The following is a 24,540-nucleotide window of genomic DNA, read 5'->3' on the forward strand; positions in this document are numbered from 1 at the left end:
GTTGTTTTAAATCTCACAAAAACATCTTAAAGCCTGAAGGCATGATTTGAAGAAAATAAATCTATATTGTTTCTTACAGTTTTATCACCAAGTTTTCTGAGAACTCAGGAAGAAAGACATGAAAACAAGAACATAAGGGAAGAAAAAAATTATTAAAGTCTGTTTGGCTTTCTGGAGTTTTTTTAGATTTGAATTAAAAGACAACATCAAAAGAAAGATAATTTTGGAAAAAGCTTTATTTTTAAAAGATCATTTTATTATTTAAATGAATTTAATCAGCTCTGGGTTGTAGCACCAAGCTCTCTCAGCACCGCCTCATATGAGAGATGCTCTAGTTCCTTAGTTATCTTTGTGGCCCTTCTTTGGACTGTCTCTAATTTGTCCATGTCTGCCTCATACTGAGGACCCCAAAACCAGACATGGTGCTTCAGGTACAGACTTGTTGAGGGTGCACTCTGCCCCAGCACCAAGATCTTTAATTAAGATGTTAAGCAAGACTGAACCCAGTATTAACCACTGGTGGACACCACTAGTCACTGGTCTACAACTCCACTTTGCACCACTGATCATGAGGCTTTGGGCCACTCAGCCAGACTTATAACCTCCACTTCACTGGGCCCATCCAGCCCATATATCGTCAGCTTCCCTAGGAGTATTTTAAGGGGGACAGTGTCAAAGGCCTTTCTGAAGCCGATGTAGTTCACACAACCTTGGAGGAGCCAAGCCTTTTGACCACGTAAGTATTTTTACAATTCCAAATTTGTCAGATTTCTCACTCCTCCATGCTAAAACTCAGTGGAGAGTTTTCCTTTGTTGATGGCATCTTTGAAGAGTAGTTATGTCTGACCCTGGCAGAAAGTTCACCTTCCTGATGAGAAGAAGCCTTCCCAAAGCTCATTGACTCAACCTTCCCCTGGATTTCACTCAGCTTTGGATCAAAGCCACCATGGACAGACGAGAGCAGACATCTCAGCCCTGAGGAATGCCAGTGTTAAAAGCTGTATACATTTTCACTCATCTTTCAGCATTGAACACTACCTTTTGCTAAACTATTAAAGCCACATTCATGTGCCCCAGAGATTTAGTGAGCGATTAACAACAATGAGATGATTGTTATTTAATTACAGCCAAGAGTATTAGGGAAAGTTACTATACGGTGAATTCACCTGCAGAATAGACTTCTCAGTATAGACCCTTTACATGGCTGGAGCTATGTTACTAAGATACACTGTGGATATAATGACTCTAAGGAATCTCATGGAAGGATTAATTAATTAATGTTGAAGTATGTTTGATAAAGGAAGTGATCACATGGGCGAGTTATATATCAAAGTGAGTATAAATAACTTATCACTGACTTTGGTGAAATCCATTTGTCCTCCATCCAACTGTTTTTGAATAATATCCCTCAAGGTAAGCTTTTCTAGATGTACTTTATAATATGGGAATCAGGAAGAAATCAATGTAGAATGAGCTATTTGGGACTGTGGAGTTGTAGACTAACATGCAGGTAAGAGATTTGGGTAGTAGACTACAGATAGTTAGAGCTGTTAGACTTATAACCTCACTTCCTGAAGAAATATTGCAGGATTTTTTAATATAAATGAATGTAATGTTTGACCTTTTATCTAGGGAAGGAGATAATGAACAGTAGATAAATATTTGAAAACTGATAAATAAATGTTCATTTATTTGTCTGTAAAAAATTACATGCCTGACTGACTTTGAAAATAATTCTAAATTTAGGGTAAACTGTAACTGTAGTTCAAACAAATGTATTTTCTGTCATTTAATGAATAGTAGTGCAAGGCTTTTACCTTCAGAATAAATCTTTATACACATTTCTGTAAGGACAACATCTAGAACCTGAAGCTCTCCAAACAACATAGTGTTTATGGTTAGGAAAATCTTTGATATGTCAGATCAGCCTCAACACTCATTAGAGAAAATTTTGGCTACAAAATAGGAGTGATTTTTGTGATGTGAAGCAATCTGCTATAATGGATTGCAGATTAACTGGCTTCAATAGAAGTAATCCCAGAATGTCTCTTCATTTACACAGTGTTTCACAATATCTGCATTTAAACATAATGTGAAGAATTATTTAAACATCCTGTTAGATCAAGCAAGCTGTGAAAATTGGTTGAAAGACAAAGGAAACTTGAAGTACACCATTTTATTGGTAGATGGACTTTCCCTGTCTATGACACTTTGGTGGAGCCTGTTGACTCATCTCAAGCAATGTCAAAATAAATATTTTTAGTCAAGTGTAAAGAGGGCATTGATAAAATCTGGAGCATGTATAAGGCTCATATTTACTGTAATATGTGTGTTTACTATGATAAGGGTAAAAATTGCATTGCATCAAGCAGAAATATGGCTGGGCTACAAAAAAATTGTTTTCTAAGCTGATGTCTTCTCACTCTCAGATTCAAGAGATAACACTCTGCCTAATGTTTTACTTAACTCACCAGGCATACCAGTCCGCTGTGTGACTTTTTATTTTCTTTGGATTAAATCAAAAATGATTGTAATTCTGCTGGTGTCTATGTCAATGATCTTGTGTAGCGGTAAGTGGCTAAGTATTTTTACTATTATTTGACATTTATTCCTAAATACTGTTTTAGCTACGTGTATTTGGAAACAATCATTTAGAAGCAGACCTTCTGTCCCCTCCAACCTAATTGTTCAACACCCAAACTACAGAGTAGTTAAAAAACATGTTATTCTCAGGACTTGTAGTGAAGGATAAAAATATTTAGTGGGGTTAAAAATATAACAGAGAAATCTTCCTTTCTGCTAGCAGCTGGTCATTACTTAAGTCATTTAAACTAAAAAAGTCACAAATTACATTTAAGAGATTCTACTCATTAAATACATGTGTATTGTCTAAATTCTCCAAACCATTCAGTGCATCCTGAAATATAACTCATGTTCAGCTAAAGCTCCTCTTTCAAATTTTGCTTTGAATAGGCTTCTTGTCTTCATATGACTCGTTGGATTTTATTGTCATGGGTGAATGAGCTTCCCAGTGACAGGGATGGGCAAACATTTCAAATTTCTGCAGCCTGTGCACTGTGTAGGAATGCCATTAAAAGTAGCAGTGGGTAGGTGATGACAAGAGCTCTTAGAAGGTTTAACACCATTTCTCGTGACTCCATGGGGTTATTTCTAATGGGAAAAGAAATCTCAGTACTTTGGCATAGACAAAACTCTGCACTGACCTACTTTAACTTCCCCACTTGCCTCTCTTCTAAGGGGCTGCATGTGTTATAAGTCATTGAAGAAACAGGTCTATCACAAAACTCGTAGGCTAAAACATATTGATGTTGAACCATAGGACTCCTTCTATGTGAATAGAAATCAGTAAGAACATCATCATTTCCCGCTGGAGTGATAGAGAGAGAATGTCAAAATACCTACGCTATTTACTCATAAAAAATAAAGAGCTATTCAGTCCCCAGATGTAAAGAGCACTATAGATGTCAATAATATTTAGTGCACTCAGAAATACTTGGATACTCATAATTTTTTCTGACATAATGTTTGAAAGAGATTTCCCACAAACCTCAAAAGGCCTTCCCACAGTTTGAGATTGTCTTCCCCCAGCTAAGCACAATCTGAGCACAAAGATTTAAAATGTTACCATTTTTAGGTTTAGAAAGGATTATTGATTTATATTTATGTGGGATCTATTCTGCTGATCTCTGCTTTGAAACTGAAGCAAATATCTGTGTATGAACTAGCACTTTTGTGTGGAGCTAGTGTGATTTACCTTGAATAAATCAAGTAGGTTGGATTTGCTGCACCCTGAATTTTCCTGGCATGATTTAGGTTTCTGCTCCCTGAGAATTATAGTGGCTGCATCCATGCCCTAGATTATGACATTTTAATTAGCCACGATTGCAAAAAAACAACTGGAGGTGCACTGATGCTTTTGACGGGCTTTTTTCAGATAACATTTCAGAAAACTGTTGTCAGGGTAGCAACATCACAGACACAGTCCAGAAATATTTTTACATGCCTCTGAACAAATTCTGCGGCTAAGGAATACATCGGAAAGCCCAAGAACTGCTGTATCATACAAGTCTCCTCAGGACACATGCCAAGTCACTTGGAGGTTTTAGAGAAAGGCAAGAGAAGTTGACCTCCCGAGGGTCTTCTGAGGCTTGAAGGACTGATTTTTGCACTGCAATCTTCCACTGGTTATACAGGGAATGATATAGGACTGATAGTCCCAAAAAACATAACTGCAAAATAAGAAAAGAGAATAATTAATCCAGAAAGCATTTTCTCTTTGTCTCCCCCCCCACAATTTGAACAGAATTAAGTACTCTTGTTAGCAAACATTGGTTCACTGATCTTAGTGACAACTAGAAATATCATTCTTCACAATGAAAGGATTAGAAGAGCCAAAGGTTTACCAAGCTGCTGACCCTGTGGTAGAGATTTTTTCCCCAGGGGAACTTCAAACATTTATGTGTTAATTGGGTGTGTACAAATTAAATTTGCTGAGAAGAACTAGGTGCAAGTGAAGGATGCTGAAACAATCACAACTTCCAGTGATTCTGTGATGTGGCTTTATCAATTCTCTCCTCTGCCTTATTTCAATCCAAAGGGATTTTCATGTTTTCCAAAATTTTGCTGAAAGGGCTATTCATCAACAGACACCAAGACTGAGCCATGGTGTTATGCAATATGTCAAAACCTGGCTCTAGATGCACTTGATAGAATATTACTTGGGGGAAGGATGCTTGTGACTGCAGAGGAAATACAAGGCTTTAAGCTAGAAAACAAATGGCAGGTTTTCTTTAGTAAGCATGTGTATGAATATATAGCAGTCAATGCAATTTATTTTGCAAGGCACATCATTATTTCGCTTGAATTTGAATTCCTCATAGCTATCAAGCTTTCAACAGACTTGTTCCAGTTCTGTGAAAAGACCGGCCTTTGTTGGGAAACCTTTTCTGCTGTTTAGAAAGCAGTTTGTTCCCCTCAGACCTGCTGCAGTGAAGGACACTTCTGATGGATTGCAGTTCATCTGAAAGATTTCATTGTGACCAAGACTTTCAGGAAAAGAATAACATGAGAGGAAGCACCTCTTCCTACCTCACTCAATCCCATACCCATATTCTGCCACTAAACGTAACAAATGAGTTGCTGGAGGTGTATGACTGATACCATGAACATCTTGTTCACTCTACAAAAGTTGTAGGCATTCTGAGAAGGCTAATAATCTAAAACAAAGTCTGAGTTTTTTCTTAATCCTTTGCTAAACATAAAGTCTTATATTTAAAAAACCCACTGCTTGGCTTTACTCTTACACCTCTATTTATCACAGGAAAATGCAACAGATTAGCAAGAGAATTGTCAGCTCTTTCTCAGAGAAAATGGACAGCTTTCCTAATGTCAGTTGTTCTGAGACATAAGCTATGCCATTAATTTAACAGTACCTTTTTCTTCAATTTTTAGATCTTTGAGCCAATATATATCCTTGACTTATTATCATTAAAAAAAAAAAAAAAAACAAACAAGTTTAAATAAATCCAAAGAAACACATTCTCTCCTAAATTTGTGCAGAATGTAAGAACAAGGAAAAAATGGGAAGGGAGAGAACAAGTATCAGATTTTGCCCCAATTCAGGACATGGAAAATGGAAAAAATAAAGGTGTGAAAAATATACCACAGCATCTTCAAAAGAAAACAAACAAACAAACAAACAAAAACAAACATAAAAAACTTTCGAAATAATAGTGATTGATAGGAGAGGTAATAAGGCTTCAGGCAATATAGACTCAGAACTCCTCACCAAGATCTGAGGGCACATGGTTACAGAGTAGAAACATTTGGGACAATGCAACTAGCTGGGCAACTAAACCAATTTTATACAATTCTACTGAATTATTTCAGTGAGTGTTACTGTTCAGAAGAGCAAAAAGAACACCAGAGTTACCATATCCTCACTAGCAATTCCTCAAGTTAACAGAGGACTGATTTTTAAGCAGAAGTCTATTTAACTTACCATCACATTTCTGATGTTTTCCTGGGTGCAGATGGAGTTAAGCAAGTGTTTCACAGCTTTGATATATCAGTTCGTTAGTGTAGGAAAGTATTCAAAAGGCCTGCAGTGTGTGTGTCATAATGAAGTATATGTTGTTGTCATTTTTTTTTCAATATTTTTCTTTTCAAATTTGTTTGCTGAGGTAGGTGGCCAAGAATTGAAGCCACCAGCATTTCTGCCAGAGCTTCTTGACACACCTGAAAGAATCTTGAGTAAGAATGGTTTAAGCTTTACTTTCTATTATATTGCATGGCAGTGGGGAATCAGCTGTACTCCAGGGAAGTGTGTTTTTAGCAAATAGCTAAATAACTCTGACCTCAGACTGATTTAACAAATGAAGAAAGATTGGGGGCAGTCTGGGAACAGTTCTTGTCACATTCTATTTTTAAAAGAAGTGTGTTGGGCTTTTTTTTTTTTAATTTAGACAATGCCACATTCTTCAATGGAGTTTTTCAAAATGTGGAAAGTGTCACCTTATTCTTTGGTAAGTATGTTTTCCAGTTGTACTTGAGCACTGAATAGAAATCCCATGGAGTTTGTTTTTATATACTGAAAAGGAATGGGCATTTTTTAAGCTGTAAATTTCTCCAATGACTACCACAATACTAAATACTGATGAGTGTCAAGAATTGCTCAATGACCCCATGTTAATGCCTTGTTTAGGCTCCGCATTCGCATGAACATCACCCACGTATGACACACACATGGTTCACCTCTGTTTACCATGTATTTTATGGCTGTTGTCTTTCCAGACTGCCTGGGTTCTCACTTCACCTGGTTACAGTCCATCTTCACTAACTTCCCTGCACTGCTCAACTTTGTGAACAAAATGAAGTGCCGTACTGGTTTTTGTCCCAGGGATTTTGAAGACTATGGTTGCTCTTGCCGGTTTGAGATGGAAGGACTCCCCGTGGATGAAGCTGATGAGTAAGTCTTATCCATGAGATGTCGTCTTCTGCCCTGACTGGCTGTCAGTGCCCTCATGCTCTGATGAACCAAAGCATAAAGCTTGCCCAAATGATTAAAGAACAGTTGTAAAAAAAAATATTAAAAAAAAAAAAATAGAAGATTTATTCAGAAAGTAATTCCCACACACCGGGCTCTCTTCAATCTAGTCATCACTTGCGACCTAAATATCTGCTGTGACCTATAAAAGATAGCTCTGGATTATCACCCTTGTCCCGTGTTATTCCTACCTGCACTATCTGTTTGTTGGGCCAACACCCCGTACCAGTTGCCTCACAGCATGGCTTGGAAAGAGATGAAGTTGAGGTAGTCAAAATCTACAAAATGTGGTCATCTACTTGCTTCTTTTTCCTCATAGCTAAAGAGTGTCTATTTCCCAGTGCTACGATGTAGAGGAACACTCCCATCCTAGAGATAAAAGCAGAGTCCCAGCTTACTAAATTGTTGGCATTGGGAACTGTGTAATACACCAGTAATGTAAGTAAATAGTGGACTTTAATGGAAATGTTGGCATCTGGAGGCATATAAGCATCAAGAGGATCAGGTTAGAGCTCAGAATGACTTCAAGTCATAGGATATTAACTAAATAACAGCAGATAGGATGTTAACTAAGGCTTGCCCCAAATACCTGTGTGCATGCTGAGGTCATATGCCAGCAGAGCACCAGGCACAGAGAACAATGCAGCTTGATGGCTCTTCCCAGTACCACACACCAGGAACGAACCCATCCAAACTCTAGTCTGTGCTGTGGAGGGAAACTGCCCCAGATCCTGATTGGGCTTGTGAGAAAAAGTGTAATCTCAGGACAATCAAGTGGCTGTTCAGGAGGTGGGAAAAAAAATTCAAAGAGAATCAAGATCCATTCATTTCTAAATAGAAAAGAAGTATTTTCCAATAATGTAGTGTAATAATTACCTGAGTGAAGAGAGCAATGGTTCAGAAAGGGCTAATGCCTGTAGCTAGGTGGAAATTAATCCATCCACTTTCTATCATGAAATGGCTGGGAAAATCAAGATCTAACCCTGTTACTGGAAAAAAAGCCATGGGACTTATGGTGAAAGGTTTTCTGAACAATCGTGATGAGATGCTGAAATGAGAGATCAAGTCAGTTCAATGGATTGACACCTGAAGAGCTGAACACCTGGGCTTTTGTTTCACTCAGCTTCATTTTAATGCGGAGCAGCACAAATACAGAAAACAACAGAACAATCTATCAGCTGTTTTGTCCTGAGAAAAGGCCACAGAGTCACTTTGTGTGTACAAATTGGTAGGCAGTTCTGCGGTGAGGTTTCCTTAGCAGCATGGCAACCCCACTCTGGTTTGCATTAAATGGAGACAAATTATTATTTTGCCGCTGACACTGATTTCAGAAAACCTCCAAACAGGTGGCTTCTATGTGTCTTTCCCAGACGTGGTTCCCACAGTTTTGCAATTTTTCCACTGATTTTATTTCTTAGAAACTAGTTTTGCAAACCTTGGATTTTGTCGCTGCCATTTCCGTTCCATGAAAAAGGGTTGAGCATCTAGCTCACTGTAGTTTTTTAAGGCATTGGAAAATTTTTGTGCCCATAAGCTCAACCTTTTCCCTTTTCCCAGAGTAGCCAATTGTCACATCTAAATTAGGAGCCTAGTCTATCTCCATAGTCCATGGGAAAAGAGAAGCATGTCCAGAGGACAATCTATGTCTTATACTGTTCTGCTTGCAAAGGGAAGGTAAGTACATTTTGTGGTTAACTGTTGCATTAAGTACTAATGTAATTGTGGTGCTCTAAACAAGCAAGAACTGCAGGATGTTTGTATTAGACTAATTACGCAGCTAGAGAAGCTTTCAGGTGTGAGCACCTCACTAGACCTCAGGCAGAGACAAGAGTGGGTCTTGAGACATTTCATGATCTGTGTGTTTAAAACCCTGCTCCTGATGGAGCTTACGAACTTCAGCCTCAACTCTGACACAAGGCACAGTACTGTTAGTGGTGTGGAGCGACCATCAGGGCCTTTCTGTTGGATGTTATTTGCCCCCACCTTTGTTCAATACATTCCTGTGGCTTCCTAGTCCAGGTTACAACAGGGAACAGAACCACTAACAGGCAGCAGATACACTGGAGTGCAAGAAATTGGGCTTTAAAGTTTCATCAGAACAAGTGGGGAAAGGAACCCTTTGGTGTTTTTCAACATTTCCTGGGAAACAAACGAAAACTCACCTCCTCTACAGCTGAACAGCAATAAATTCAGCCATCAGCTGCACACTTCATGTAGTATCTTCATGCAGTTAATCACTCCCTGCTTCCAACCTGCCCACAGCCTGCTTGGACGATGTTGTTTGTGAGCTCTGATCTGGCAAACCTGAGCAAATCTCATCGCTGATGTCCTTCACCAAGTGAAAAGTCTGATTGCAGTTAGGATTTGGACCGCTTCCCTGGTTGTGAGGACAAATTAAATATTTTAAGTATTCGCATAATAAGTGATTAAATATTAAATGCTTCTTAAACATAGGAAGGGAGAAAGTGAATGAGTATCCGAGAAGGGAGCCCACAAAGGGCAGGTGTTTTCTCCTGATCTAATCAGTGCAGGATTGCTCCTGTCTGCTGGTGGGTTCAGTGCACGAGCAGGGCTGTGGGTGATGTGTAATAACACATTCACTGTTTCTTTAATGAAAAACCCACATGAGCTTCATTAAAATCAATTCCTTACACTGTGTATCACAAGTTAAACCTTCCTGGCAGCAGGTGCTTTTTTTGAGTGCCCCCATCTTTTCATTTGGCACAGTCAAGACCAATAGCAATTCAATAACAGACCTATGTCCTGAGCCCATTTCTTTGAAATTAGGTTATTTCTATCTAATTCTAACAGCAAACCCCTGGTTAATTTATGTAATAATTTTATATGGAGTAAGTGATGACTGTTTTACTAGTGTTTTACTGTTTTCATTTACAGCTGATGTCAGTGCACACAGATGTTGCCGTAATATAGAAGTAGCTGTCTTGCCTGTTCAAAAACAAATGAAGAGAAGAGAGGATTGCTGAAGAGCTTGTTGTTTTATTTGACTTTTCATTGCTATTCATAGGCAACATGGCCATGCAGGCATTCGGGGTTTGCATGACAGCAGGGGTGAAGGGAAACACAAGGTTTCTAACTGCCTTTGTTGTGTGGTGGTAGGAGAAAGCTGTGTTATTCTGGTGTGAGAAATGTGTTTCATGGCCACTTCCCTTGGCTAAGTGGTGCATTTTGATCCTGAATGTTGCATAGAAGAGAAAGTACAAGAAACAGAGCATAACACCACACGTATTTATACAGTCCTGATGAGACGCAGGGATTCATGAGGCGTTGCAGAGACATCAACCCTCCACGTGTTCTGGGTCCTGTATAGTTCTCCAAATCTGCAATGAGAAACGCTGTGGCAGGGCTGGGGCTGTGGGGCAGTTTGGCAGTGGGATAACATGGCTGTGGGTGGATATTTGGGCACTGACAGTGGTTTTCTCATTCAAACTGCCTGTAGAGTCCGTGTAAGGACTTGGGTGCCACGGCAGGAGAGATATGTAAGTGTGGTCTCCCACAGCATACAGACCTGCTACCACCACCAAGTTTTGCATCCAGTTGTACTTATCCCACTAGACTGGCTCAGGGAAAAGCAGTACTCAGCCTTTCTTGTGTCTAGGGACCACATAGAGGATCCCTTTTTCTCTTTTGGCATCTTTTCTTGTGTAAGAGTGACACAAAAGCATTGCAGTCTGATCTTGAACTGAAACTAAATATTGTAAACTTTGTTTTATTCCTTTTCTTAAGCTGCTGTTTCCAGCACCGTAAATGCTACGAGGAAGCAATTGAGATGGAGTGTGCATGGGACCCATCAAAGATTTCTACAGACATCAGCTGTTCTACCGAAAACCTGTCCTGTGGTAAGATTAACCTATTGCAAGAGCGTAACACTGCAGCCTCACCATAACCAAGAAGTTTGTCCTGGTCTATCTATAAAAAGTCAAACATTAATTAAGCAGAAACCACCTCCACATGTGGATTTTTAAGGGATTAAGTGTTCTGCTCAGGGGTGAATGGAAATGTAGATCCACGGAGGCAACAAGGCCCAACTAGGCAGGAAAACTGAAGTCAAATAACTAGAAACTTGCTAAGGCTCCTCCACCAGGGAGCCTCTTGCTGAGGTTCTCCTGACTTTGCAGGACCACTGAGCATTGCTTGAGGTGTTTCCAGACATCAAAAATGCAGTGGATGGCAGGGAAAGACCTGAAAAACAATTCCCTTCTGAAACTTCTAAGCCTGATTTTTTATATAATTTGAAGAATCAAATTCTTTGTTCACATGGTCATATACACTTCTCAGACACAACAGTATCACCAATGAGGGCAAAGATTGTACTGTTATGGAGCTTTTCCATACAGTCCTGGCAAGCATGGAATGCGGCTCTTTAATGCCTCATCGATTTATATATAATTTTTCAGCAAGTGTTGGCTCTCAGAGAAGACCACATGCTAGACAATGATTTGAGGATACCAGCAAAGGGGAGCAAAATCCCCAAATCAATACTCTGGCAGCTTGTTTAAGCAACAACCATCCAATTTCCTTCCTTGTTTCAAATTGAAACCAGTTTTGCATTTTAGGTCAGTATATAAAGATCCAAGGGTATTTAAACATGAGCGGTGTTTTTCTAGCTCTTTCCATACTTAGTAATTGGAAAACATTTTGTTCAAACTATAAAAAGAAAAAAAAAAAAAAGAAAAAAGAAAAAGAAAAAAAGAATAGTCCCTGTCAAAAATGTGAAATGTAAGTGTGACAGGTCTGAAAAGTCAATGTTTTTCAAAACCCTGAAAGGCAGAAGGTTTTGAAGTGGGAAATTAGTATTTCCTGTGAAAAAGTTTAATATCCTTTATAAGGAGCAAAACACATCTTACCTGAAGGTCTTGGCTTGTGGACTATGACTTCTGGAGGTTAGGAGGAATATTGTAATGAAGTCTGTCAACTGTCAGACTTGCTATCAACTGGGTTAAGTTTTCCCTGGAAAAGTTAGACACAGCAAAGCCCCAGCACAGGCAAGAAGTCTGTAGCCATCTGTGCCAGGCTACATTGGATGGCTTTTCAAAAACAAACTGTGTGGAACTATGAAACTTGAATGCATTTAACGTAAAGAAGCACAACACAAATGAGCTTGCACTAATGAATGTAGACACAAATGTTACAGGGAAGAAAAAGCAGGAGGTGGAAAACATATTTCAATAGTACCTTGTCTGGATTTTTGTTTTATTTCCAGAGTCTGAGGATCCCTGTGAACAATTCCTCTGCAACTGCGACAAAGATGCCATTGAATGCTTTGTGAACGCACATATTAACTCTTCCTTGAATGGGCTGGACGTTTCCTTCTGCCCATCTCCTGTTACAGGTAATAATAAAGATCTAATCAACTGCCTCCTCCTGCCAGGTGGTCTGCTGGCATCAAATTTAACCCAAGGAGAATGAATCAGTACCTGGGTGCTCACCTGAACTAATTCTGGCAGTCTGTCCTATTCTCCATTTGATGCGTCCTTTCCATTTACTCAAGTGAACACCAAGAGAGAAGAAGGTGGACTAATTGCTCTACTGGAGTAAGTCCAGGAGAGGTTATTGAGCTGGTGAGGTGTCTGGAGCACATGATGAAAGAGGAGGAGGCCCAGGGGAGATCTTTCTGCTGTCCTCAGTGCCCAGTGGAGCATGTAGAGAAGACGGAGCCAGACACTTCCTGGAGCTACGCAAGATCAGGACAGGAGGCCAGAGACAAAAATTCCATCTAGACATGAAGAAACTTTCTTTCAGGAGGCTCCTGCCAACCTTGTGAGGCTCTTGCCAGCCTGAGTGATTGGGTGATACTTGGGATGAAGTCACTAGCAGGAAAGCCAAAATGCCATAACATTGCTAGTTCAAATCTTCCCTTAAATCATGGAAAATCTACATGTAAAAGCAAAAATAGACATACTCTGCTCTGTTACTTGGTTTCCATCTTGGAAGCCAATATGCTCTCTAAAGATGAAGGGGTTATTTATCTCCATTGTCATACACCGATTTCTGCTCTGTAGCTGAAATTACAGCCTTGTAAGACTGACCACCTGTCCTACAGCAACAGGGTTGGATTAAAAACTTAATTCATATGAATTGCAGTCAGAGCACAGAACGGGGGGAGAACCTTTGAACTGCTCAGCTCAGACAAACCTGAAAAACAATGCTAGCTTTTCTAATCCCTTGGATCATAATCACACACCCCAGTGCTAAGTACAGATATACACGTCTATATAATGCCACAGGAAAGTTAGCAACAAAGCCAGAAAATTGTCTCATGTAAGCCAGTAATATTTCACTGGGATCAGATGGCTCTCATATAAAGTGTTGCAGTTCCAACACATTACAAATAAAGGGGAGATTTTTAAGTGTTAACAAGAAAATCATGCTGGTTTTACCACTGCTGACAAAGATAGATTCAATTTTAGCTCATTGAATAGCTCCACTAATTTTAGGCTCCTGATTATATTACTTAATAGGAAAAAAAAAATCCTTTGAATGAAATATTTTCATTTGGTTTTCACTCATATTATTATCTTTCCATGTAGCTGCTCTGTGCAGTTCAAGCTTTGAAAAAAATTAATAATAATAATAATAATACTATCTGACAGTTTTCTAGGAAAAGGATTTTGGTAGATTCTTTATCACAGAGAAAAACCTGAATCAAATAGGGATACATTTACCTAAACCTCCACTTTAATAGGAATAACGTAAATTAACTCCTAATTTGTTGTTGTACTATTTAGACTAAACAGTGCCAAACACCCTTCTCACACCTTAATCTATCAGAGAGCTTTCTCCTTTTCAGAAACAACCAGCCAGAGGGAGACGACGACACTTCACATGGAGGGTATGTCCTTATCGCTGTAATTCTTTGACTGGAATACATTAAAATAAATTTGTACTCAGAAAAATAACACGAGCATTTTGGAAGCTATGAATTCCTTTCTGAGAAGCAAATACAAGTTTTACCAAGATGTCAAAATATGAGAGGAAGAGGAAAAAAAGCCTAATAAGCTAAAGCACCATTTTTTGTGATAAGCTTTTACACAGGTGCATAGGAAAATTTCAGCCAAATGAATCTTTGTTGTGAGAAAAAATTCAGAAGAGACACCTGGATCCCACTTAGAAATAAGAAGAAACACAATAAAAGCATTTTTAATGTATTTTGAAATGGATCCCTTTCTATTTTGCATGCACATTTAAGGCCCTTCTTCAGCAAGATTCCTAGCTAAGTATCTGGATTTAGGTTTTATGTTTGAGTGTTTAATTCTTGTCCTCATATCTTCAATATAAGCCACGTATTTAAGTACCTGTTGAAACAGAATTTAAATAATGCTGATTGCTAGCCAGTTTCTCTCATTTAGGTTGAAACTCTGTGATAGAGATTGAGGGCTCTTTTTTTGTATACTGTACATTGCTGAGTAGAATTTAGTATCAGCAGTGAATAAATACTAAGGCAGGATTTTAATACTGTTACCATAATTATTGATATTTAGCATTCTATTTACTATATTTGTCTCATATAATAACCCTACAAAAAGGATAATAGTAGTAATATTTAGAAATAAGTTCCAGTCTGATGACTTTGATCATGTTATGCCAAGATTCTGTCTAATGAGCATTCTAAGCTGGGTAAGACTCTCTGTGGTAAGAATCCTTTTATTTTTGCAGAATTCCTTCATCATGGGACGGTCAAAACACTGGCTGCAACTGCATCCATGGAAGAAGGTTTGCAACTTATAGTGCAAACAGCATTGTTTCCAGCTCCCAAAAGCTGAAAGAATAAAATACAAATCTCAGCTGTTTGCTTTCTTCCTGTTCTTCTAAAAAGACTGGTGTAAAAGTAGATGTAGTCTTTTGGTGATTGAATTAAAGACTGAATGAGAAGGTGCAATTTTGTGCAATGAGCTCACTCAGCCAGTGTTTACAGTAAGTATTCCAAGGGTTAAGAATGAGCACTGTAACAAAACCTATTTTAATCAAAATAGACCTTTTTTAATTTGTTTTTTTCCCACAGGAACAGAGGTGAGCCATTTGGCAGAGACGTGCTGTGTGGGTGCCAACTGCTGGACCCACAGTCAATTGCATTATTTACTGTCTTTAGAGAAACATTTAATTACACAAGATCAAGTGGTAGCATGAGGAAAATTTGAGCTTAGTTTGCTGCACATAAGCCAGTAGTTTGGTGATTTACTTGCAGTGCAGAGATCCAGGTTGGAGTTCTCACTTTGGTGCCTTCTAGGTGAGCTCCTAAATCACAAGGACAAGTGGTTCTTCTGACAATCGCTTTTTCTGCTACAATCAATGGCCATCTTATTTAGGAATGCATGCTTGCAAAACCTCATTGCTGCAGCACCAGAAAACTTTTCTCTTCCTACCTGCATGTGTGCACAACCACACAAGAGGTCATGGAGAGAAGTCATCCAAAGCCCTGGATGGCTCAGAAGGACACACCTAGTAAGTGAGGGCCAAGTCATACAGTAATGAAATGGGGAAGGAGACCAGTCTTTGACCATCCACTGTCCAGTTTAGCTGATGCACTATTATAATGTGGACCCATGACAAGCGAAGCCACACTGCCACGTAGAGAGACCTCCTATCTGCCAAGGACACAAGACATTTTATCAGAGTTTGTTATGACAGGACAAGGGGTGATGGTTTTAAACTAAAGGAGGGGAGATTCAGACTGGACATGAGGAAGAAATTTTTTACAATGGGGGTGGTGAAACACCGGCCCAGGTTGCCCAGAGAGGTGGTAGATGCCCCATCCCTGGAGACATCCCAGGCCAGGCTGGATGGGGCTCTGAGCAACCTGATTTGGGTGAAGATGTCCCTGGTCATTGCAGGGGTTGGACTGGATGAGCTTTGAAGGTCCCTTCCAACCCAAACTATTCTATAATTCTATGAATGTGCACTGTATCAGGGGATGGGTGTGACTAAACCACTGCTCAGCTCAGAGAAACTCAGGAGTTATTTTGTAGGGGTGGGGAGAGGTGGAAACTTGCACTTTTTGAGACTTTGAGAACCTGGTTTCAAGCAGTAGTGTGCTCCTCTGTGTTTCTCAAAGCAAGTCATTGCCTTAAGTGTGAATCTCAAATAATGCAAAACCACGTGGAAATATTTTTCTTTTTTTTTCCCCCTTCTTATTTTTTTGCATTTTGTTTTGTTGTGTCTTGTTTTAAGAAACAATGCTTCAGATTTAAACAGATTATTATTATTAATAATAATAAGAAGATATTTTTTAAGTGCCACAGGCATGGAGGTGTCTATCTGAAAAGTATGCTGAGTGTATCAGGGTGGTGGGGTGTTTTTACCAGATATTTCTTGTTTACATGTAACAACAGCTCCAGTATTGGTTCATGTTTTTGCAGCTGCTTCTGGGAGGCTCGGTAATACAAAACTGAGAACTCCTAAAGGAGTGAGTGCACCTGTGTTTGTACATATGTGACAATCCTTTACTTCTTGAAAAATGATTATGATTACTCATGGTCTCCAAAGAGCATCATCATAAGGCTCGAAATATTGCCAACCAATAAAAACCTGTATTAGCAACTGTAGAAAGCTGAAAATGTATCACATAACATATTCAGTCAGATTTTGAAGGAACTATTTGGAGAACCATTTACCATTTAACTCTCTGTCTCCCCACTTAAACCCAGAGGAGCTTCACCATTGACAGCTGTGGGAACTGTATTAAGTCAAAGCCCAGTTCTACTCAGAAACTCATTTGAAGGTGAAGACGTTCCTCCTCACATCACAACGTCCTAACAATAGACCAAAAGATGCAGAGATGACTTTTTGTATATAATGTATGCTTATAATTTATCAAAATGTAGCTGGTGATAAATGAAAATAAGTTTATCAGGTAAATAAATAAATAAGAGGTTAGGGAAGTATTTAGGCTTGTAGCTGCCTGTCCACACTTGACTTTCAACATAGGCAAATATAAGGTGTTCACAAGAAATGTGGCATCATTTTGTGCACAACAGTGAGATTCTAGACTTGCCTTTAAGGTATTTGCCTCTCAAATGGATTTATTATTGAATTTACCATATTTATGCTGCCCCTTTGTTAGTGTAAAGCACATTACTTGAACACAGCAGTAAGATTATTTGATCAGTGTCCCTTTGTCTACAACAATCACTGCACTGCTGAGAAAAAGGCCAATCTCTATAACTGAAATGCCTGAGTCTTCCTGCTTTGCTGAAAAATCTCTCTTTAGCAGCTCGACTTTTCATAAGAGTCTGTGCTGACAACTTGTTTTCTGAGCCTACATTTTCTGTCTTCAACAGTGATTTCTTTTGAGCCCAGTGATGTGGTCCTGGGCACTTCCAAAGCCAGAGGTAAGAGTCTCATTATTCTTTTGTTGATGAATCAGGCACTTCTGGCTCCAAGTGAAATGACATTTTGGTTTGTGAAGCTCAGTGGTGTCACAGGCAAAAAAACACAGCTCAGCATTTCTGGAAAATATCTCTAGTCCTTCTGCTGACTTGCATATCAGCAAACCCCCCCTGTTTCTCCTAATTACCTTCATTATAAAACAGGGCTAATAGTGATGTTTGGTTAAGCTTTATGATGTTTTCAGTATAAGTCACTCCAGAAATAGATTGCAGACATACAGCAGGTAGATCACTGCCACAAAGCCACTGTCTTTCATACAGGTACCACAAGTGACCACAGAGGTACAGCTCCTGCTCCCCACGTCCCCTCAATAAAAGGTCAGTGACTCTGACTTTCCTTTTCCTTTGACTGACACAGCAGCGCTGCATCTAAAAGCGTCACAGTTAAAACCCCATGCATGGTGACAGGGACGCTGGAGAATCAAATTTAGATCAGGGTCAGATAGCAGAAACACAAACAATAAAACCAGACTGAGAAATATTAGCTGTTCGTTGCCTCCAGCTACTCATTTGTCCTCCCCATGCAAGGTTTTCTGAAAGCCTCTTCACATAAGGTTTTCCAATATAATGGTTGGTCCTTTAAATTACATTCATAACATCTGCTGCCAGAAGGCTTCATTTTGATTTTGCCTCTCCTCTATTATATAGAATTTAACAGAATTCTTTCCCAGTCTAACATTTACATCAGCTTTTGCAGTTGTTATTGCTTTGAGCGCAGCCCCACCGGTGGCCACAGAGAGAAGTGGAGCACCTTGGTAGAACTGCAAGTTTTCAGTGGCCCCTTTTTTTCAGAAAGGATTGTCCAGGCAGACTGAAATGCACCAGAAAAATGTCAAAGAACACCGAATATGAGTCACTTTTAAACCCTGATGACACTGTCTGGACGGGACCCATGTCTCCTACCCCAACACAAAAATCCGGCATTGCTGCAGTAAACAGTGATCAAAAATCACTAAATGTTTTCCTCTGTTAACCTGAATGTATCAGAAAATCTCTGTGTTGGTCTGCATTGCTCCTGGAAGATTATTTGTAATATCTGTGCTTAGCCAAGTGCAGAATTTCCTAAACTCCAGTCTTATTTCCTACATCTAACAGGAATCGCTTTCATTTCAACACGTCACTGTCAAAGCGGCATAAAATGTGCACCTTGCTGAGCTGTTAAAACTAATGTGTTGCTATTGATCCCATTCTGCAGCCTTTAATGGGCTTCCTCGTGTTCTTAGCAGTCCTTTCATTCTTTTTTATCTATTCTTTTATCCTATGACAGGTTATTTTCAATACATAATAAAACCAGAACTTCAGAGGGACATATTTAATAGATTTGAGTTTAATCCAATTAATAAGTTCAGCCAAGGAATTTAAAATGAAAGGCTTTAAAATGTGGAAACACATGTTGACTTGTATTTTCAAAATCTTCTGTTTGTTAAATGCCACATTCCTCATATTGACATTTTGAAAAAAAAAAAAGGAAACTATTTGATTTCCATTTAATAACAGTGTTTTCATTTACAGGTTATTTTATATTAAAAAGGATTAAAAAATGAAATAAAAAAGTTAATCAATCCTCAAATTAAACAAAACATTCCTGCTCAAGAATAAAGCTTCAGATAATCTAAAACTAAATACCAATTTAATTTTTAGGATAAAGAATCTCCTTAAAATTATTTTTCTATTCATCCCCAATGTATTTTCCCTTTAATATTTACTTGGTTACAATGAAGCAAATCTTTCAGTTGCCAAACTCTGCATCAGTTAAATAATTTTCTACCTTCCTTGTTGCTGTCAGTTTTGGTACCTCATGTGAATGGACACTTTATTTTTTATCAGTTTACTCTCAAATGTCATCTCACTTGCACTTATCTCTCAGGACAGCTGACTAATCAGTAACCCATATGATTTTCCGCAACAGGCACAGCTGTTTATCTCAGCATGTCATATATATATATATATATATACAAGAAAGTAATCAGTAGTTATACCGGTTCTTTTTAATCAGAATCTTTTATTTTGAAGGGCAAGAAGTGTGAAGAAATGATCAGTGTGGGTACTCTTTGCTTTTCCAGTCTTCATTTTGATTTCTTTCCTCTCTATGAACATCAGTGCACACGAGTTCTGCCTGAGGATATTTCTCTGACCTGTTATCTAAAATGAAAATTTTGCTGTTGGTTGCTCCATGTCTTCTTCCGCTATCCTCTTTCTGCTTATTCAGAAGGGAATGGATTTATGGAAGTCATGGTCCCAGTGGAAGAGATAACCACCTCCCCAGCTTCCTTCCTGGGAGATACCAACTCAATGCAAGTCAAAACTGTCCCCACTGAGAAGACTTCTGCCAGCACATCTGCAAGGACAAAGGGAAAAGGCAAGTAAAAATGGAATTACACCTATTCTAACTTACAGGACTCCCCTACTCCTGTGCACAGCTATCTGAGTATTCAGCATTTCTCATAGATATGTAGAATAACATCATCTTCACCCTAAATCACAGAATCACAGAATGTTAGAGATTGGAAGGGACCTCGAAAGCTCATCCAGTCCAATCCCCCTGCCGGAGCAGGAACACCCAGATGAGGTTACACAGGAAGGTGTCCAGGCGGGTTTGAATGTCTGCAGCATAGGAGACTCCACAACCTCCCTGGGCAGCCTGTTCCAGGCTTCATCACCTTCACTGAGAAGAAGTTTCTTCTCATCTTTAAGTGGAACCTCCTGTGTTCCAGTTTATACCCATTGCCCCTTGTCTTATCATTGGTTGTCACTGAGAAGAGCCTGGCTCCATCCTCGTGACACTCAACCTTCACATATTTATAAATATTAATGAGGTCAACCTTCACATATTTATAAACATTAATGAGGTCACCCCTCATTCTCCTCTTCTGCAAGCTAAAGAGCCCCAGCTCCCTCAGCCTTTCCTCACACGGGAGATGCTCCACTCCCTTCATCATCTTTGTTCCCCTGCGCTGGACTCTCTCCAGCAGTTCCCTGCCCTTCTGGAACTGGGGGGCATCTGGATAGATTACATAGAATACAGGGTGCACAACACTGAGTGCACTGGAAAAGACAGTTCACTATCAAACACTGGCCAGGAAAGCTTAACTAACCATTAATGAACAATCTTCCAGCTATGAATCAAACGAATATTAGAAAACTGCCAACTGATTGTGGTTCAGAATACGTACTTTTGGACACAATACTGAAAGAAAAGGTTGTTCTACCTTTGCAAATCTAACCTATCCATATGTCATCTCCAGAGACAAGTCCTGCAAGTGGTGGCCAGAGCACAACTTCTTCTGGAACCATCCTGGAGCTGGTACCGCCTGACACGGAACCCAATGAACCTGCAGTAAAAGGTAAATGAAGTTGTTTTGTTTTGTTTTCAGTTATATCTAATGAAATACTCAGGTACCTCTATATTAAGAGGTAAATGTATACTACGTGTAGAGACTATATTTATTCTAAACCAGCTAGACAAGCACATATGTGTTGGTGTTTATAAGAACAGGAGATGCCATCATCTGCAAAAGCTTGCAACAGTTTAACCCCTTCCACTAATGTGCTATCATTAACACTTACAAAAATTATTTATTAGGTTATAAGTACACTTTTCCTACAGTATAAGATCTAAAATGAAGTCAGTTAATGTCTCCTCTTGTGTTTTGAGTTACTTTGTATTACAAGCAGCAGAAGCAATAAAAGGAACTTCCCCTGCTCCTCACTCTGACCTTTTGCCAAGGTCTTGCCGGAGTCAACCTCTTCTCACCATTCCTGATTCTGTTCCAGCTCTGGCCCAGAGTTCACAGAGATCCCAAGACATTTCAGACCTGCCCCTGCTGTAAAATCCACGCTCACGGACTGTCCCATCTTTTTAGGCTCCCCAATGAAGAGCAGCAGTCCCAGAGCAGGAACAGCACAGACATGAACAATCAACTTGGCCTTCTGTCAAACTGGAAAATCTGATTGTAAAATCTGCTGTCATGCTCCGTAGTATTCTAAGAAACACAGTCCATGGACTGCAGCAATAATTTGGAAATATTAAAATGCTGTCTTTAAAAGCTTCTGATAGCTCTGAAAATACTTCTAAAATTGCAAGAGAGCCCCCAACCAGTGAAAACATGATGTGTCAAATAATATTTTTTTTGCTTTACAGTATGTGAGCGATTAACCTTTCTGCAAGACAGAGGAAACGGAAGAGTGAAAAGGGAGCTGCCCCAGCTGGGAGAAATGCTCTTCTGCTTAACCGAGCGATGTCCAGAGGAATTTGAGTCTTATGGTTGCTACTGTGGCCAAGAAGGAAGAGGTTATCCTACTGATGCACTGGACAGGTGTGGGCCCTTCTAGAATCTGCCACCAGCTGTGGGTGTTATTGGGGTGCCTATGGATGAGCAAAGACCAATATGTCTTTTGTTTGGTCTTGTATAGCTATGTATCTGTATTTAGGCCATGCTTTGGAAAAAAAAAATATATATACACATAATACATAAAGCATGAAATCACAGAATCACAGAATGTCAGGGATTGGAAGGGACCTCGAAATATCCAGTCCAATCCCCCTGCCGGAGCAGGAACACCCAGATGAGGTTACACAGGAAGGTGTCCAGGTGGGTTTGAATGTCTGCAGAGAAGGAGACTCCACAACCCCCCTGGGCAGCCTGTTCCAGTGTCTGTCACCCTCACCGTGAAGAAGTTTCTTCTCAAATTTAAGTGGAACATCTTGTGTTCCAGTTCGAACCCATTACACCTTGTCCTATCATTGGTTGTCACCGAGAAGAGCCTGGCTCCATTCTCCTGACACTGACCCTTTATATATTTGTAAACATTAATTTAATTACTCTAATGTCACTGAGACACATGGTTGGACTCAATGATCTCAAGAGCCTTTTCCAACCTAAATGATTATTGCATTAATGTTTTGGAGAGGACTTTATAACTTAATTAAAATATGAAAGGAGAACAATGATACGTAAATAGAGAAAAGGAAGAGTATGTGGAAATAGATGAGGACAAGGGTTGCCATAAACTTGGCTAGGGGTGGTTTGGAAAGTGATTTATGAAGACTTAACATCTACCTGTGCCGCACTGTCCTTCAGAAGAGAGGAGACCTCGAGTGAAGTATCGCCTGAGCTGCAGCCAAGAGACCTGTCATAGCCGAGTCTGTGCTGTCACAGCACGGCTGACAGAGGAGGAATTCTGGAGTAATGCAGAGAATTCAACTAAAGTAAAGAAATCTCCTCTGAGACTCTTGCATTTGCAACTAAAAAAATCTCTCCCTGTGTGGAGGTTCATAATAGTTGGGGCCACAACAGGTCTAAGTACAGCACTTTGAATACAGCGCTCACAATCTTCCTACACTCGCACACAAATAGGACTGTCTAAGCATGATCAAGTGCACTAGATATAAGTTAGTCAAGTGTCTGGCTATTGTGATGCAGTTTTCAGATTTTCAGCCAACAATATTCGGACACTTAAAGGCACTTCTCACAGAGGATTAGGTCACAGTTGCAATTATACGTCTTTAAATTAAAACAAAGAACCCTGAAAAACTGCAGTGTTGTTAAACATATAATACCAAAGAAATTGGGAAGAAGGTAGTGAATGTAAGAACATGTATAGGAGGAGAATATGAACAGCTTGGAGTGTTTTTACGGAAAAGATTTTTGCATTATATGAAAACAAAAATGTCTCAGTTTTAACGGGCATTAAAAACAATGAGCAAGAACTCTGAGATGCAGGAAGAATAAGTATTTTTTATTTACATCTACTCTTTATATTAGGTGCTGCTTCTCTCACCACTGTTGTATGGAACAAGTTAAGAAACTTGGATGTCACACAGAAAGAAGTTCAAGATCTGAAGTTGTATGTTTTGATCACAAGCCAAAATGTAAGTTTAGGTTTGAGGAAACTTCTCATGCCCTGATGAGAGTGTGTCAAAGTACTATAGACTGAATGCCCCCATGTCTGTGAGCTGCTAGAGCTGAGTATGGAGACAGAAAAAATTGGCGTGCAAAATCTTAGTTTACTATAAAACCGAGCTTTTTTGAGATAAAGGTTATTACACCCCCGTGTAGGATGTGACCAGGGCAGGCTGAGAAATCACAGAATCACAGAATGTCAGGGATCAGAAGGGACCTCAAAAGATCATCCAGTCCAATCCCCCTGCCAGAGCAGGAACACCCAGATGAGGTTACACAGGAAGGTGTCCAGGTGGGTTTTGAATGTCTCCAGAGTAGGAGACTCCACAACCTCCCTGGGCAGCCTGTTCCAGTGTCTGTCACCCTCACTGAGAAGAAGTTTCTTCTCAAATTTAAGTGGAACCTCTTGTGTTCCAGTTTGAACCCATTACCCCTTGTCCTACCATTGGTTGTCACCGAGAAGAGCCTGGCTCCATCCTCCTGACACTCACCCTTTATATATTTGTAAACATTAATAAGGTCACCCCTCAGTCTCCTCTTCTCCAAACTAAAGAGACAGAAGTCAGTTGGTGGTGCTTTTACATTCACACATTCAACCAAAGCCGGCTGGACCCTCAGCAGCCCAGCACCTTGGTGTCGGGCTTATATTTACAGGATTAAAGGTGAATTGGGAGACTACAATTCAATGCAGATTTGAAAACTCTAATTTTCAAAAGCTTACTTACCCATGGCAAATTACACATTGACTGATTGTAACTGCTTTCAAGTACTAATTTTGCAAGTTATTTTTAAGGTATTGGCTGGAGCATGTGTGAGAAACTACTGTGTGCTTGCGACAGGACCGCAGCCGAGTGCATGGCTTCTGCATTCTACAACGACAGCCTGAAGTTTCCACACGGGCAAAAGTGCCAAGAGGAGAAAATCTTATGCCAAAGTGACCCTTCTGAAAGGCCTGCGGTTGGCACAGAAATAGCTGCGGGGATTTCCAGCTCCGAGGAGAGCAGTGAGGAGGAAGGTCCACTGTGGAGCGTACTGAGAAGAGGGAAGAGAGAGATGCACCGTCCCGTTGGAAACTCCAGAACCGGGCAACGTGAGGGGAGATAAGCAAACACCACCTGGCACGTGAGAAATGGCATGGAGTCAATCACAGCCAGCCACTGCGTACCTT

The 24,540-nt window shown here is 39.8% G+C and overlaps 1 protein-coding gene across 1 annotated transcript; it reads left to right on the plus strand.

The window, feature by feature from the left end:
* Positions 1-1,504: 1,504 nt before the first annotated feature.
* On the plus strand, positions 1,505-24,476 carry OC90 (otoconin 90; the record flags this gene model as incomplete). The annotated part of the gene is made up of 12 exons (XM_082046268.1): positions 1,505-1,510; positions 6,204-6,273; positions 6,486-6,545; positions 6,814-6,988; positions 10,811-10,923; positions 12,288-12,416; positions 17,362-17,505; positions 19,679-19,828; positions 20,715-20,813; positions 21,611-21,785; positions 23,235-23,341; positions 24,166-24,476. 12 exons carry the CDS (start codon positions 1,505-1,507, stop codon positions 24,474-24,476), a joined length of 1,539 nt encoding a protein of 512 aa, XP_081902394.1.
* Positions 24,477-24,540: the final 64 nt, after the last annotated feature.

The sequence above is a fragment of the Streptopelia decaocto genome (genome assembly GCF_964273445.1).
Source record: "Streptopelia decaocto genome assembly, chromosome: 2".
Taxonomy (NCBI): domain Eukaryota; kingdom Metazoa; phylum Chordata; class Aves; order Columbiformes; family Columbidae; genus Streptopelia; species Streptopelia decaocto.